Source organism: Leptonychotes weddellii, chromosome 2, assembly GCF_054177405.1.
Source record: "Leptonychotes weddellii isolate Sample4059 chromosome 2, ASM5417740v2, whole genome shotgun sequence".
NCBI classification, from domain to species: domain Eukaryota; kingdom Metazoa; phylum Chordata; class Mammalia; order Carnivora; family Phocidae; genus Leptonychotes; species Leptonychotes weddellii.
Genome location: NC_138370.1, coordinates 129,004,213 through 129,020,345, shown reverse-complemented (window position 1 = coordinate 129,020,345; position 16,133 = coordinate 129,004,213). Strand labels below are relative to the sequence as shown.

Here is a 16,133-nt window from a genome sequence, read left to right as displayed (position 1 = left end):
TTCATGAATAAACTTCAAAAAAAGAAAACAATGTGAACAATGATTTAGGGGAAAAGAATCTCAGGAGGAAAATGCTATCGTGAAAGACTTATTCAGACCGTGACACAGAAAAAGAATATCAAAGTCTAAAACAAACCAATTAATTACTTCAGAAACTAATTTTAGGTCAGGGAAGATCAGAAACTGAATGACAAACAATTTAGAAAACTAATAAACAAAAACACATACAGAAGATACAACTGATATATGAACAGATGGTAACGTGAAGAGAGCTGACTTAGAACTGAGGGAACATATGTCCTAAGTAAGGCAATGGCCAGAAAAAGAGGTGACTTAGAAGTGATACATTTCTTTAACTACAGGAAATTTTGCATATATACATGTAAAGGAGTATCTTTCTAAAGGTGGGATATGTTTTAATAAACAGCAAAATTATTCATCCGAAATAGAGTAATACTTCTGTCATTAATAATAATGTATTCCAATGACCCACAGAGATAACTGCTAAGGCTAAGATCTGAGGGGTATTTTAGGAATAAGACAGATATAGTTGCTGTTCTCATGGAACTTTCAGTCTAACTGCCAGAAGGAAAGATGGAAATTTAGCAAGTAATTTTATGTTTGATAAAATAAAAAGGATGTTATTAGAGCATATATAGGAACATACTGGGATAGGGAGTAATAATCAAGTAAAGTGATATTTAAACTGAGTACAAAGGTTGGTAGGGGACAGAGTACATTTAGGAAAATTTTTCTAAGCAAAAGGTACAGCATTTTAAAAGGCCCACAGTTGAGACAGTAGTCTGTTCATGGAACTGGGAGAAATTCATTATAAAGTAACCCAGGAGATGAATCTGGAGAGTAGAGAGAAGACAGAGGGTATGTGCATAAACTTCTACAATAATCTAAGAAATAAATGACTCTAACTTGGCAAGGAGAACAGCAAGAGGAATGGAGAGAAGTAACAGATATGAAAGTCAAACTTTATACAGGTTGCTAAAGAGGAGTCAAAGATGATTCAGATTTCTTTCCTGAGTTACTAAATTTATTATGGTCCCATTTATGAAGATAGGAAAACTAAAGCAGGAGCAAGTTTGGAAGAATTTAGTTTCTAATACATCCAGTTTGAGAAGCCTAAGAGACATGAGAAGTGGAAAAGTCCACTGCCTCAACATAAATCATTAGCTTAGGCATTGCAAATTTGTCAAGTGCCTTCCGAATTAAAGAAAAAATATCTTCAGCATAAAAATATCCTTGGAATTAAATCATTTTCATATTAGTCTTTGAAAACTGATATGTTTAGCAGAATAATATCCTTCCAAAATATATTCATTTTGGCCAAAAATGTATTCACCCTAATCCACAAAATCTGTGAAAATGTTACCTTATATGGCAAGAGACTTTGCAGATGTGACTAAAGGTATAAACCTTAAAATAGGGAGATTATCCTGAATTATTTAGGCTGGTCCAATCTAATTATATGTGTTCTTAAAAGCAGTGGTCAGAAAGGACAATGGAAGAAGAAGTAAAAGAATTTGGAAATTTGAGAAGGCTGGCATTGCTGGCTTTGAGGATGGAAGAAGGGAACCATGGATTCAAGGATATAAACAACTTCAAGGCTGGAAAAGACAAGGAAACAGATTCTCTCCTAGAATCACTAGAAAGAAAAGCAACCTTGTCAACACATTGATTTTAGCTCAGTGAGATCTATTTCAGACTTGTGACCCATAAAATCTATAACAAATGTGTGTTGTTTTAAGTCACTAAGTATGTGGTAATTTGTTATGACAGTGATAGAAAATAAATACAATTGGTAATTAATCAAACATTATTTTCACTAACCAATCTAGATAAAGAATTTAATATATCTGAAAATCAGTGTGAAGAATTTGGCAGATACTTAATAAATGTTTAACATTTATAATTAAACAATATCCTTCAAGTATACCTTTTTTTTTTTTTACTATTTTATTTATTTATTTGATAGAGAGAGACATAGCGAGAGAGGGAACACAAGCAGGGCGAGAGAGAGAGGGAGAAGCAGGCTTCCCGCAGAGCAGGGAGCCCGATGTGGGACTCGATCCCAGGACCCTGGGACCATGACCTGAGCCGAAGGCAGACGCTTAACGACTGAGCCACCCAGGCACCCCTATACTTCCTTGATACAATGTTTTTTCCTAAGAACTTAGAATAAATCAAAATTTTGTACCTTCAAATTTTATGAATTAATATTCTAAAGGACTAATAAGAAAAAAAAAAACTTTCCTATAATATAACTTCAGTTTAGTCAGATTCTTTGTATTTTCTTAAAAAGGCCAGCTGCTAATAATGAAGGGAAAGGGGAAGGGGAAGGAAAAGGGGAAGAGAAAGGAGAAGGGAAGGGAGAAAGAACGGGAAGGGAAGGGAATGGAAGGGAAGGGAGAAAGAAGAAAAGAAAAGAAAAGAAAGAAAAAAAGAAAGGAAGGAAGGAAAGAATCCAAAAAAAATAATATGGGGGGGCACCTGGGTGGCTCAGTTGGTTAAGTGTCTGCCTTCGGCTCAGGTCATAATCCCAGGGTCGTGGGATAGAGCCCAGCTTCACCGGGCTCCCTGCTCAGTGGGGTATCTGCCTATCCCTCTCCACCCCACTCATGCTCTCTCTCTCAAATAAATAAAAATCTTTTTTAAAATAATAATATGGGACATGTCAGACATTTACAAGAGAAGTCCACAAAATAGAAAAGGTGGCTTTTTTCCCCCTTTATTTTAAGCAGAATTTTTCAAATACACAAAGGTACACACAGACAAAACTGACAACTATTATTTCAGGTGATATAAAGTCTATTTGTAGATTATACAAAAAGAAAGCTAAAATAATTGAATAATAATTGAAGTGGAATTTCTTTTCATAAAAACTAGCTTAAATACTATGCTTTAATATATACTCTCTCTCCCTTCTGTATCAGCAATATTATATTATATTATAGTCATCTAGGACCTCTAGGTACAAATACTATTCTAGTGAAGAGAGTTTTCTGGTTAATAGTTTTTTCAAATCAGTATCGAAAACATTTTTACTTATTTCAAAACTTCTTGACAGTGCTGAAAAAATATAGGCTCTAACCATGCAACAGATCCTGAGCCAGTATTTTTTAACCTTGAGTGTTACCACCTAACTTACAGGATTGTCAAGAGGGATTAAATTATATTTTGCACATATAAAGTGTCTAATACATTTGTTACATATTTGTTTTCTATTCCATTAACTATTCTAAAGAAATTCTGTAAGAATAACTACCTTTTCTATTACTTAAAAAGTGGTACAGGGGCGCCTGGGTGGCTCAGCGTTAAGCATCTGCCTTCGGCTCAGGTCATGATCCCAGGGTCCTGGGATCAAGCCCCGCATCGGGCTCCCTGCTCTGCAGGAAGCCTGCTTCTCCCTCTCCCACTCCCCCTGCTTGTGTTCCCTCTCTCGCTGTGTCTCTCTCTGTCAAATAAATAAATAAAATCTTAAAAAAAAAAAAAAAGTGGTACAAAGAACATAAATTAATCTTTTCTTCATGACATTGTCATCATTACAAACCTCAATCACTATACAATGATGACATAAAGAAGGTAACCATACTCCAACTTTGTCTGAGACAATCCCAGTTTATGCTTCCTGTCCTGACATCCCCTCTCATTCTTAAGTGTCCCAGTTTGGATGATAAATAATATAATGATCCAAGATAAAAAGATCTACTGAGATATTACTTAGACAACTGTTCTCTGTAATTCTATTATCATCCTGTGAATATATGTGTATATCTGCTAGTCTACAGACACTACTAGATTGATTTTTTTTAATGGTGATTAATTGTGTCTTAGTAATCTTTGTAATTTCAGTGCCTAATACAGTGTCTGGCAATTTACTGAATGTTTGATAAATGAGTAAATGATGGAACAGAAGAGGATGAATTTTTATCCTATAAGAAATAGCCCCATACTAGAGGGGAGGGGGATGGGAGGATAGGTTAGCCTGGTGATGGGTATTAAAGAGGGCACGTTCTGCATGGAGCACTGGGTGTTATACACAAACAATGAATCATCAAAAACTAATGATGTAATGTATGGTGATTAACATAACAATAAAATTTTTTTTAAAAAATAGCCCCATACTATCTTGGTTTTTTTTTTCCGTTTGTATTTTACTAAACCTCAAAGAATATATGATGTTGTCTTATTCATATTCTGGTAACCATCTGGTTTACAAGCCTTTTCCCTTCACTCTTCCCTTTATATATACTGCCATCTTCTTAGAAGCTACACAAAACTCAAGTGACTCAGAATTGAATTACATGTAAAATAGAGATGCTAGAAAAGAGCCTATAAATTTAGGTTTACTTTGCCTACTTCCGAAAGCTAAATAGAAATATTACAAAAACATAAAGTGGTGGAATAATGTTCACAGTTATACTTAATATAAAACACTTACCCACAGGCAGCATCTGTTTTTTGGAAATATCAACATTTATCATCTCTTCACACTTTTCCATATTTGTCTGAATTTCTCTGTAACTTACCTTGGGTGATACGTGACATATTTATATTTTTATCTTTAGATTGTTCCATATCAACCTGTTCTTCAAGTACACTGTCCTTAAATTTTCTTCTCTGTTTTTGTTTTATAGTCCTTTTCTTTCCAGATGATTTCTCTGCATTCTCATAATACATTTCATATTTTGTAGATCTATAATGATTTTCCAGTTCATTTGTCAAAGCACAACTCCTACCCAGTCTTTTTTGTTCAGAGGGCTGAGATTTCTCTATTGGGTAATCTGTGTCAGAATGTTTGTCACTTGTCAAAGTTGTAGGTGATACATTGTGATGTTTTTCTCTCGACTTCTTACTTTGAAGGAGTGCAGAGCTCTCTGCAGGGTATACTGTGCACTGTTTCAGAGGCCCAGCCTTTCTGGGTACAGTAATCCAAGATCGACTGGCAAAACTTCTTTCTGATTCATCAATTATAAATTCATCCTCTAACAACTTTAGGTCATTTGAAGGAGATGAGTGAAGTGGAGCAGTTGCTATATGCCTAACAATAGGACTAAAACAGGATGTTATAATAAATAATAGCTCAAAAAACAGTTTTTACCTTTGCTTTGTGAAGAAAATATATAGGAAATAAAATCTATGTATCTTTTAAAGAACAGTGCACATCTCCTCAATTTTCCCTTACCCTTGAAAATCCTCCTCTTCTTTTACATTTCTATAATGCCTGATTATATTCATTTATAACACTAATGAGATCACAGAAATTTAGAGCTGGAAGGAAGCCTAAACATCAAAAAATTTAATGCCCCCCCAACCCACTATATATACTGTACAGTTGAAACCCAGAGATGTGTTAAACATAGCCCAGACACATTGTCAAACAGTCCAAAAATGCATGCCATTGTTATATGTAATGTTATGCTAATTATATGTTTGTATAGATATCTCTTAGGGGCCAGATTTCTTCACATCCAAAACAAGATTATTTCCAAGACATCTTCAAGTCTAATATTCTAAGAAAACACAACTAAATTATGCACTAAATTATATTATATAAAAATTCATTTCAAGTTTGAATAATTCACATACATTTTCAAATAAGTTTTAATATTGCATTCATGGTATAGAAATAAATAGAAAGTAGCTAGAAAGGCAGGCAAATTGGGATTAAACAGCATCTCTTCCAATTAGTTGGGAAAGTTTTCTAGAGAAGGAAGGAATTATTTAAAGGATAGTAATCTGATGGACTCTTTTGCATTTCCTTCCTTTTTATAAGAACAGCTTCAAGCAAACTACATACTGAAGTGAGATATGCATAAGTAAAAACTTAGGGTAAACAGGGCGCCTGGGTGGCTCAGTCGTTAAGCGTCTGCCTTCAGCTCAGGTCATGATCCCAGGGTCCTGGGATCGAGTCCTGCATCGGGCTCCCTGCTCCGCGGGAGGCCTGCTTCTCCCTCGCCCACTCCCCCTGCTTGTGTTCCCTCTCTCGCTATCCCTCTCTGTCAAATAAATAAATAAAATCTTTAAAAAAAAAAACTTAGGGTAAACATCCAAACTCTGAATCTAGCATATGCACTCCTGTTTCTGCCTTTTCCACTTGAGTAAGGATGCTTAACCATTATTGTGTCTGCTTTTTCTATCTTTTCACTAATAAGATATACAAAAGGATTATGAAATGAAAATGCCTTCTCTACTTCCCTAATCTCAAATCCCTGATAACTGTTATAATGTAAAACAGTATACATATATACACATACACATATATGTGTGTATGTGTGCATACATATACATACATATATGCTAAGAAATATACTATCTTCTATTAGGTAGAGTTTTTTAAGTTTATATACTTAGAAAACTCTAGAAAATCTAATGAAAAACAAAGTCAATATAAACAGAAAACAATGAATGAATGTTTAAACAGAAATGTTACTTTTCAACATTTAAAGAAATAGCCAATCTGTTATAAATAGGTTTAATTTGCTTTACTGTATATAACTCATAATATCTGTTAGTTTTTATATATAAAGAAGTAATGCTAAGAATTTAAAAATTAAGCCTTCCTAAATCAGCCAATAAGAATTCTCTAGGGGCGCCTGGGTTGCTCAGTCGGTTAAGCATCTGCTTTCAGTTCAGGTCATGATCCCAGGGTCCTGGGATTGAGCCCCGCATCTGAAAGCGGGCTTCTCCCTCTCCCTCTGCCTGCCAGCCACTCCCCCTGCTTGTCCTTGCGTGTGCGCTCGCTTTCTCTCTGTCAAATAAATAAATAATAAATAAATGAATAAATAAATAAATAAATAAAAGAATTCTCTAATCTGCTCCTCTATTCTACTTCAAGGGACTTCCATAACATCAAGATTATTCAAACTGAAGATATCCTTAGGAAATAACGTTGACACTTGCTTCAGACTGAATGTCTATATACTTCCAAAATTCATAAACTGAAACCTAATCCCCAATGGGATGGTATTTGGGGTGGGGCCTTTACGAGGTGATTGACTCATGAGGGTAGAACATTCATGAATAGAATTAATACCCTAATAAAAGAAACCTCAGAAAGCCCCCTTGCCACCTTCTGCCATGTAAGGTTATAGCAAGAAGACAGCCATCCAAGAACCAGGAAGCAGATGTCACCAGAAAAGAAAAAGGAGACTGGCACATGAAAGGGGAAAATGGTATGCCAAAAGAGGGACAAATGCAAATGTGTACAACCGAGTTGGCAGAAACAGCTAACTAGGGAGAGTGAAGGCTGTAAATACCAGCAGACAAATCTAAAGTTTTTATAGGCCAGTGGTTCCCATCCCTCGCTGCATTAATTCTAGTTAACTGCAGTGTGCAGCCACAGTGAAGAATCACTGTGTGGACACAGTAGAACCTCTGAAGGTTTTTAAGTAGGCAAGAACAGATTAAAATTTATTTTAGGACTATACTTTTAACACAAGCAGAAGAAAAGGAAAGAAGATTTAAAGCTCTTAATAGTGAAATACACCATGACATAATTCTATTTCTAAATACTACCTTCATTTTTTGATATCATACAAACTAGAAAGTGCTAATGAGCAAAAGCACTGAATAAGCAATGAAAGCAATGAATGCTGAATAAACTTACTTTCTTTCACATTTAATTTAGTAAGTATTTAATGATGGCTTTGGGGGTGATTTGCTGGTAAGAAACAATACTGTCCTTAGGGTTAGGCATAATTTCAATTAAAATTTGCACCAATTAAGGTTAACTTTTTAGTTAAAGAGCATTAAGAATCCTTGATATTGTTCATAGAATATAGAAGAAAAATGCCTCAAAAGACAGTTTCTTAATAACTCACCTGGATTCACTTTTTCTTTTTACAGTTTCTAAAAACAATGTTGAAAAACTCTTTTTAGTTTGTGGCTGAATTTCATCTTCTGAATCTGGTACTCTTTTCTGACATGTTCTTGACGATTTCCTCTCTTGTGGTTCTTCTGATACTTTATCCTCTATTTCTGATACTTTATTTGCTATTTCTACTTTCTTCAAAGAATTTTTATCTTCAAAGTTTAACCTAAAAGTTTAAAAGGAAGGCAAGCTGAATACTCTCACAGTTTGCTGAGTTAGGAATTTTCCTGAACCCCCTTTCAGTAACCATAGAGACCACTTACAAAATTTTTCACTAGTCCTTTATTTAAAGTCCACAAATTCTGATTTGTAATCTCTTAAAATACACAAGGCAATTGCTCAGGAAAATTACATTTCTTATTTGTCAATAAAAAAGTAAGAGAAAAGACCAAGGAAATCTGTGGCTTAGAGGACTAGTTCTCAAACATTTAGTAAGATTTTGAATCATCTGAAGAATCTTATTAAAATGTAGATTCTGATTTAGTAGGTCTAGAATAGGGTTTGAGATTCTATATTTCTAACAATCTGCCAGATAATGCATTGTTGTTGATCCTGAGCCACATACCACATTTTGAATAGCAAAATCTGAGAATGTACTTAACTCTTTGGCTCCAAGAATTACACAAGACACTAGACAGACATTAATTACACTCACTGCAAAAGTCCCCAGTAGCAAAGGACTTTGAATGATCTACTTTGCTTCTTAAAGGCCAAAATGAGCCCCAAGAAATAGACACGGATTTACCACAACTTATCCTCAAAATACTTACCCTTTGCCATCCTAGAAATGACCCGATATATACCTACCATTGTAATTACAAATGACATAGAGAAAATACTCTTAGGAAGTTATAGAAAACATATTATAAGAAAATACTTTTTTTCCATACACTATAGAAATGTTTACCCACAAACTTCTCTGAAGTATACTTTAAGCCTTCCTTATTAAATATAAACTGAATATAAACTGAACTATGTTATGCTCTTCTCATGTTAATATTCCTCAATATTTACCATAAAATACATTAAAAATAAATTAATAAATTAAAATTTTTTAAGTTGGATTCATATTATTTCAATAAATAAAAATTCACCTTTTTCTGGTTTTAAGAGAAATCTCTGTACTTGAAGACAATGCATTCACTGAATTTTCAGAAGTGTAGGTCTCTCTCTTTTGGGCAATAGATGTAATCGCATTTTGCGATACAGAAGCTTTTGCATCCAAAAGAACAAAAGGTGAGCCAACAGATAAGTATAATTCCTTATCGGCTTCACTGTGATGATCTTTTAGTTTTTTCCTTGACATTTTTCTCGAGTCAGGTGTATTTTTAGAACCAACATCAGTTGCCAAAATTTGCTGATGAACTTCATGGTCTTGAACTAGAAGAAAATTATATGAAGACATTAAAATTTTTTTAAATAATATTAGAACCAAATGTGTTTTTTAAAATTCAGCAGCAATAACTAGATATAGTTTTCAGAAGACTCACGGTTCATTAAGTTTATAATCAAAGATCTATGAGTAAAATATATAAGTGCTTTAGAAGTTCTAATTCATGAAATTAATGAATATAAAGATGTATTTGGGGGTGCCTGGGTGGCTCAGTAGTCAAGCGTCTGCCTTCAGCTCAGGTCATGATCCTAGGGCCCTGGGATTGAGCCCCGCATTGGGCTCCCTGCTCAGTGAGAAGCCTGCTTCTCCCTCTCCCACTCCCCCTGCTTGCCTGCTTGTATTCCCTCTCTCGCTGTGTCTCTCTCTGTCAAATAAATAAATAAAATCTTAAAAAAAAAGCTTTAAAAAAAATGTATTTGTTCCATGCTCTTAAGTTTTGAAGTGACAAAAATTTTCAAACAGAAAATTCACAATTCTATGGATATTCAATTTATCCAAGATTTGAATACATCTATACACAGCTAAAATAATGAAGTAATGCTAGAGAAATTATGAGATTCGATTTTTAGGTTAAGAGTCAGTAAACTAGGGGCGCCTGGGTGGCTCAGTTGGTTAAGCGACTTCCTTCGGCTCAGGACATGATCCTGGAGTCCCAGGATCAGGCTCCCTGCTCAGCAGGGAGTCTGCTTCTCCCTCTGACCCTCCCCCTTCTCATGTGCTCGCTCGCTCTCTCTCATTCTCTCTCTCAAATAATCTTAAAAAAAAAAAAAGTCAGTAAACTAAGGCAGCTAGACCACATATTTAAACACACACATACACACAGAGAGACATAACAGATATGTATAGTGTTATATAAAAGATTTGTATGTGTGTATATATATGTAAAGGTATACATACAAAAATATACTTTATACATAAAAGTTTATATACATATATACATGTACCTTTATATACATGTATATAAAGAATATACATATTCTCTTAGCCTTATACCTTCAAATATCAAAGAAAGAGTAGAACTGTTGGGGAGTATTTCATATTGATTCATACTCTTAAAAAGCAAAGATTAGAGGTACCTGGGTGGCTCAGTCGGTTAAGCGTCCGACTCTTGATTTCAGCTCAGGTCATGATTTTAGGGTGGTGAGATAGAGCCCCACGTTGGGCTCCGCACATAGCACAGAGTCTGCTTGGGTTTCTCTCTCCCTCTCCCTGTCCCTCTGCCCCTCTCCCCCCACCCCCTACACACTCACCTCTTCTCCCTCTCTCCATTAAAAAAAAATAAAAAATAAAAAAAAGCAAAAATTTAAAAATTTTAAATACAATCAAAAAGGGGCTTTTGGAAGGTTATAGAACAAGACAGTATACTCAGTTTTCTCTACTTTTCCCTCTAAATATAACTAAACTAAATTCCTGGTAATTATCCATCAAACAACAATAACAGAACTCTAAAAGCTAGAAGGAAATAGGTATATTTGCTAGGAACCTCAAGTCTTAAGCAACAAAAGACAATACGGTGAATCCTCTGCGTTTTCCCTTTATTTCCCATGTATCCCCAGACTGGGTTCTAGAGAAGCGTGTAATCCAGAACCATAAATAGGCATGGGAGGAAAAAAACCCTGCATTTTCTGGCCAAAAGACTTGGAGAAGGGCAAACACAACAGAGACCTAGTGGGGAACCCCAACTCCCATTCCACAACCTGGGCCACTCAATACTCCATTCTGCCGTGGCCTTGTAAGAGCAGCAAAGCCTTAGGCCATGCCAGGCCCCACCCCATAACTTCTACGGGACAGCAGCAGCAGAGGAGCAAAGTCTGGACTAACCTTGTCCCTGGACTAACCCAGTACCCACTTCAACAGTCAAAGACAGCAGGCCGTATGCTCCACAAACAGCTGCAAAGCAGTGAAGTCTTTGACCTTCCCAGCCACTGCTTCACAGACCAAGGTGACAGTTTGAACCACTGTTAGTATCAACAACCCAGGCCTTACTTCACAATGAGGGCCCCAAAAGGCAGTCTAATCTAAGGCAGGAAGAACATAAAAGAACGCTACATCCCCCATCCTGTCCTCCACCCAGTCATTTAAGAAGATCCAATCCCAACGGGTTCTGACTCAACCCCCATTTGAGTGAATGAGGACATGGAGTACTCAGGAAAGCACCTTCCATTCATCTGACACAGCACCAGCAAGAACTGAGGAGGAATCTCAGCAGCATCAGGAAATGAAACAGACCAAAATACCACTGCTAGGACTCTAAACACTTAACTGTCACCGGAAATAAAATCCACAAAAGTAAGCAAGAACCTATACATTAAACCAAAACAAGGCAACTATACGCTTTAACAAACAATTTAAATACAATCAAGAGTCTCCTAAAATAATAACCAAAATGTCAAGAATACAATCAAAATGACGGATTATACCAAAAGTCAGAAAAACACAACCTGAACAAAAACAATATGATCAATGGACACAGACAAGATGAATCAAATGTTGAAATTATTTAATAAGAATTTTAAAGCATCCTTCATAAAATGTTTTAACAATCAATTATAAATTGATTTTCATTTGTTCAAATGAAAAGACAGAAACTCTCAAAGAAATGAGTTACAAAGGAGAACCAGTTTTTTAGATTTTAGCCATTCTTTTGGGTGTGCTGTGGTATCTAATTATTATTTTAATTTAAAATTCCCTAATGACAATGATGAACAAATCAAAGCCACAATGAGATACTACTTCAAACCCACAGGATGGCTATTATCACAAACCACACACACATGCACAGAAAATAACAAGTGTTGGTGAAGATGTGGAGCAATTAGAACTCTTACTCATTGCTGATGAGAATGTAAAATGATGCAGCCACTACAAAAACAGTTTAGTGGTTCCTCAAAAAATTAAAAATACAATTGCCATGTGATCCAATAATTCCTTTCTTGGGTATGTACCCAAAAGAACTGAAAGCAGAGACTGCAAAGATATTTGTACGCTCTCATTCACAGCAGCATTATTCACTACAGACAAAAAGTAGAACCACCCAAATATCCATCAATGGATAAATGAATAAAACAAAATGTAGTAATGGATGGATCCAGAAAGTATAATACTAGGTGAAATAAATCAGTCGGAAAAAGACAAATACCATATGATTTCACTTATATGTGAAATTTAAGAAACAAATGAACATATGGGGGGTGCAGGGGAAAGAAAGGAAAACCAAGAAACAGACTTTTTTTTAAGATTGTATTTATTTATTTGATACAGAGAGAGAGAGGGAGAGAGCAAAGACAAGCAGGGGGAGCAGCAGGCAGGGGAGAAGCAGGTTGCCCACTGAGCAAGGAGCCCGATGCGGGGCTCAGTCCCAGGACCCTGGGATTATGACCTGAGCCAAAGGCACGACTGAGCCACCCAGGCGACCCAAGAACAGACTCTTAACTACAGGGAACAAACTGATGGTTACCAGAGGGGAAGTGGGTGGGGGGATGGGTGAAATAGGTGATGGGGACTAAGGAGGGCACCTGTGATGAGCACCAGGTGTTGTATGAAAGTGCTGAATCACTATATTGTACACCTGAAACTCAGATTGTATGTTAACAAACTGGAATTTAAATAAAAACTTTTTTTAAAAAGATGAAAATCTAAGATTCTACACATATCATTAGGATAAGATAGACCTTTTAACCAAAACAAGGTCAAAAACTATAAAAGTCAGGGGCGCCTCAGTTGGTTAAGCGACTGCCTTCAGCTCAGGTCATGATCCCAGGGTCCTGGGATCGAGCCCCGCATTGGGCTCCCTGCTCCTCGGGGAGCCTGCTTCTCCCTCTCCCTCTGCCTATCGCTTCCCCTGCTTGCGCGCTCTCTCTCCATCAAATAAATAAATAAAATCTTTAAAAAAAAAAAAAGCTATAAAGTCACACATCTGACAAAATAAAAAATCTTACTCATCATATGGTTTAAGATACTATAAACAAAATCTGTAGTCAAGGGATCATTTGGAAAAATATCTGTCACACAAATTACAGATCAACAGTTATAGATACTCAATTCAAAGACTTTTCATTAACAAGAAAAAACTAATGGACAAAGGATATGAATAGACAACTCAGAAAAAAGGAAATTCAAATAGCCAATAAATATATAAAAAGGTGCTCAAACTCAGCGGGTATCACAGATATAGACACTAAGGTGACAATGAGATCATACAATACTGATCAAACTGGCAAAAAAATAAATAAAATAGCAAACGATCTATCAGGTAAAACATACTTTCCTACACTGCTGGTGTGAAAGAAAATTGTAAAGCTTCTTCTGAAAGCATGCACACCCATGCATGCATACATTTATATATGTTTTCATTCAAAGGTTACCTCAGCAGGACAATGGGAATAATAATTAGTAGCTTTACTTTTTTAAATCTTTGAGGCTTACTTCAAATGAAGGACTTTTCTAATTTGAAAAATGTAAATAAACTTTTAAAAGTTGCAGCACATATAACTAAAGGAAAATGAACAAAAGAAGAGAGAAAAAGAACACTAACCATGCATATACAAATTTTGAAATCATGTTGTATACTTGAAGCTAACATGTTACATGTCACTTATACCTCAGTTTAAAAAAAAAAAAAAATGCTCAAGAAGCTCATGGAGAGGGCCATGTGAGAAGGAGTTAAGGCTTCCTGCTTGCATCCAGCCCCACATGAGTCATCTTGGGAAATATATCCTTAGCCCCCATCAAGCCTTCAGATGACTGCAACAATGGCCAACATCTTGACCGCCACCTCATCACGAGATTTCAAGCCAGAACCATCTAAGCTGCTTCTCAATTCCTGACCCACAGAAACTATGTGAGATAATATTTATCATTTGTTTAAAAAAAAAAAAAAAAGACAAATCTATTTGAAAACTCTTAAAACTATAGCCTCTGTAATAATTCTTACTTAATGTCTCTTACCATATCCTAATAATCATCGTTCTTACCACTAAAACAAAGAAATGAATATTCAAATAAAGTTTATTTTTCATATTTAAAAAAAAAAACAAACACTGACCACTCTGCCTAGGCTGACCCGTGAGTTCGTCACTCAAGCCAACACATGCAACACCTTCAGCATCTCCTTTTAATTATGTCTAAGCAAATAACATCTATGGGGATGCCACCAACCTGATCTGTTGACAACTTCACTTGGTTCTACAATGAACTGCACAGAGGCTTCTTTCTTCCTTAAAGAAACTGGAACTGACTTCGGATGAGATTTCTGGCACTGAGCCTAAAAAGATATATAACATTAGACCTATTAAAAATTAGCAATTCTGATTAAATACATTCGGTTTTAAATTGGAAAAAAACCCAAGTAGTTAAAAACAATAAACCAGCTGGTAAAGTTGTATACTGAAGTAACTACTTTAGAAAACAATTTGGCATTACCTAGTAAAGTTGAAATCTCAAATAACCTAACACGGAAACAATGCTGCTGTGAACAGCAAAAAACCTATTCTGACAGTAAATTGGATAAATTATTGTATAGTCCTATAACAACATCACACATTCAACAGTGAAATGACTAAACTACAGCAACAGAAATAAATGACTGTTAACCAAAAAAAAATCAAGTCACAGAAATATGTCATAATCCCATTTACATAAAGTTCAAAGTGGATGCATGTAAAACTATATACATATATATATATTTTAGGGATTAACTCAATAGAGGAGTTAACATAGCAGGCCTGATCATTTAAAGAACTTGCTTACAGCAGGGCTAGCCCTTGGCTGGCACCTAGGGACTTGGCTTTCAGAACATTTCCTCCATGACCAGCTGATAAGGTTGTGCCTAATATGCCAGCTGCCTAGACTGTACAAAAATGTGATTTATAGTGAACACCTGCTTTTTTTCCTTCAGGGGAGTATAGGATTGTGGTGGGCAGAGGGTACCTATGTAACCAGCCCACAATAAAAATGGGTTAAGCCTCAGAAGGCTTCCCTGGGCAGAAAGACAGGACGTACACATTTCACTGCCGGAAGCAACAAGTGCACTCTGTGTGGACTCTGCGGGGAACATAGAAAGCCTGACATGGATTCCTCCAGATTCTGCCTGATGTGTCTTTTTCCTTTACCAATCTGGCTGTGTATCCTACCTGGCTCTAATAAATCTCAGTCACAAGAACAACTATATGATGAGTCTCATGAGTCCTTCTAGTGAAGCACCCAACATATGGATAATAGCGGGACCTCTGTTAGAGGTAGGGGAGGAAGTGCTGACACAAATGTCAGCAACACACCCATTATGCAACTATAAAAAAAAGATGGGAATGATGAACAGAAAATTCAAGATAGTGGTTTATCTCAGAAAACTTAAAGTTGATTTAACTTTCAAAAATCAGCGTTATATAATTTACCACATTAAAGAAAGTCTCTCAATTCTGAAAGAAATGGATCTGTTTTCATTCCTTGGAACCAAAAGGCTATATATAGCTGACCCCTGAACAAGGGTTTGAACTGTGAGGATCCACTTATTCACAATTTTTTGTAATAAATATAACATAGTACTGTAAATATATTTTCTCTTCCTTATAACTTAAGACTTTCTTTTCTCTAGTTTTATTTTTTTTTGTAAGATTTACTTATTTTAGAGAGCGAGAGTAGGAGAGGGGTAAAGGGAGAGGGACAAGAGTCTCAAGCAGACTCCGTGCTAAGTTCAGAGCCTGACATGGGGCTCACGACCCTGAGATCGCGACCTGAGCCAAAACCAAGAGTCAGATGATTAACCAACTGCACCATCCAGGCGCCCCTCTAGCTCACTTTATGATAAGAATACAAGATATAATACATATACAAAATATGTGTTAATCAACTGTTTAT

General features: G+C 35.9%; 1 protein-coding gene across 3 annotated transcripts in view; it reads right to left on the bottom strand.

Moving 5' to 3' along the window:
* Window positions 1-16,133, bottom strand: part of CENPC (centromere protein C) — a 78,281-nt gene that overhangs the window by 50,789 nt on the left and 11,359 nt on the right. For all 3 annotated transcript variants that reach the window (XR_014143007.1, XM_081812320.1, XM_081812318.1), the window contains exons 5-8: window positions 14,436-14,541; window positions 8,980-9,265; window positions 7,836-8,051; window positions 4,542-5,065 (exon numbers count right to left, since the gene is read on the bottom strand). Coding sequence is in view for 2 of the 3 variants with exons in the window: in XM_081812320.1 (XP_081668446.1) it covers window positions 4,542-5,065; window positions 7,836-8,051; window positions 8,980-9,265; window positions 14,436-14,541 (1,132 nt within the window). In the remaining variant the exon portion in view is untranslated. The remainder of the gene's footprint in view (window positions 1-4,541; window positions 5,066-7,835; window positions 8,052-8,979; window positions 9,266-14,435; window positions 14,542-16,133) is intronic.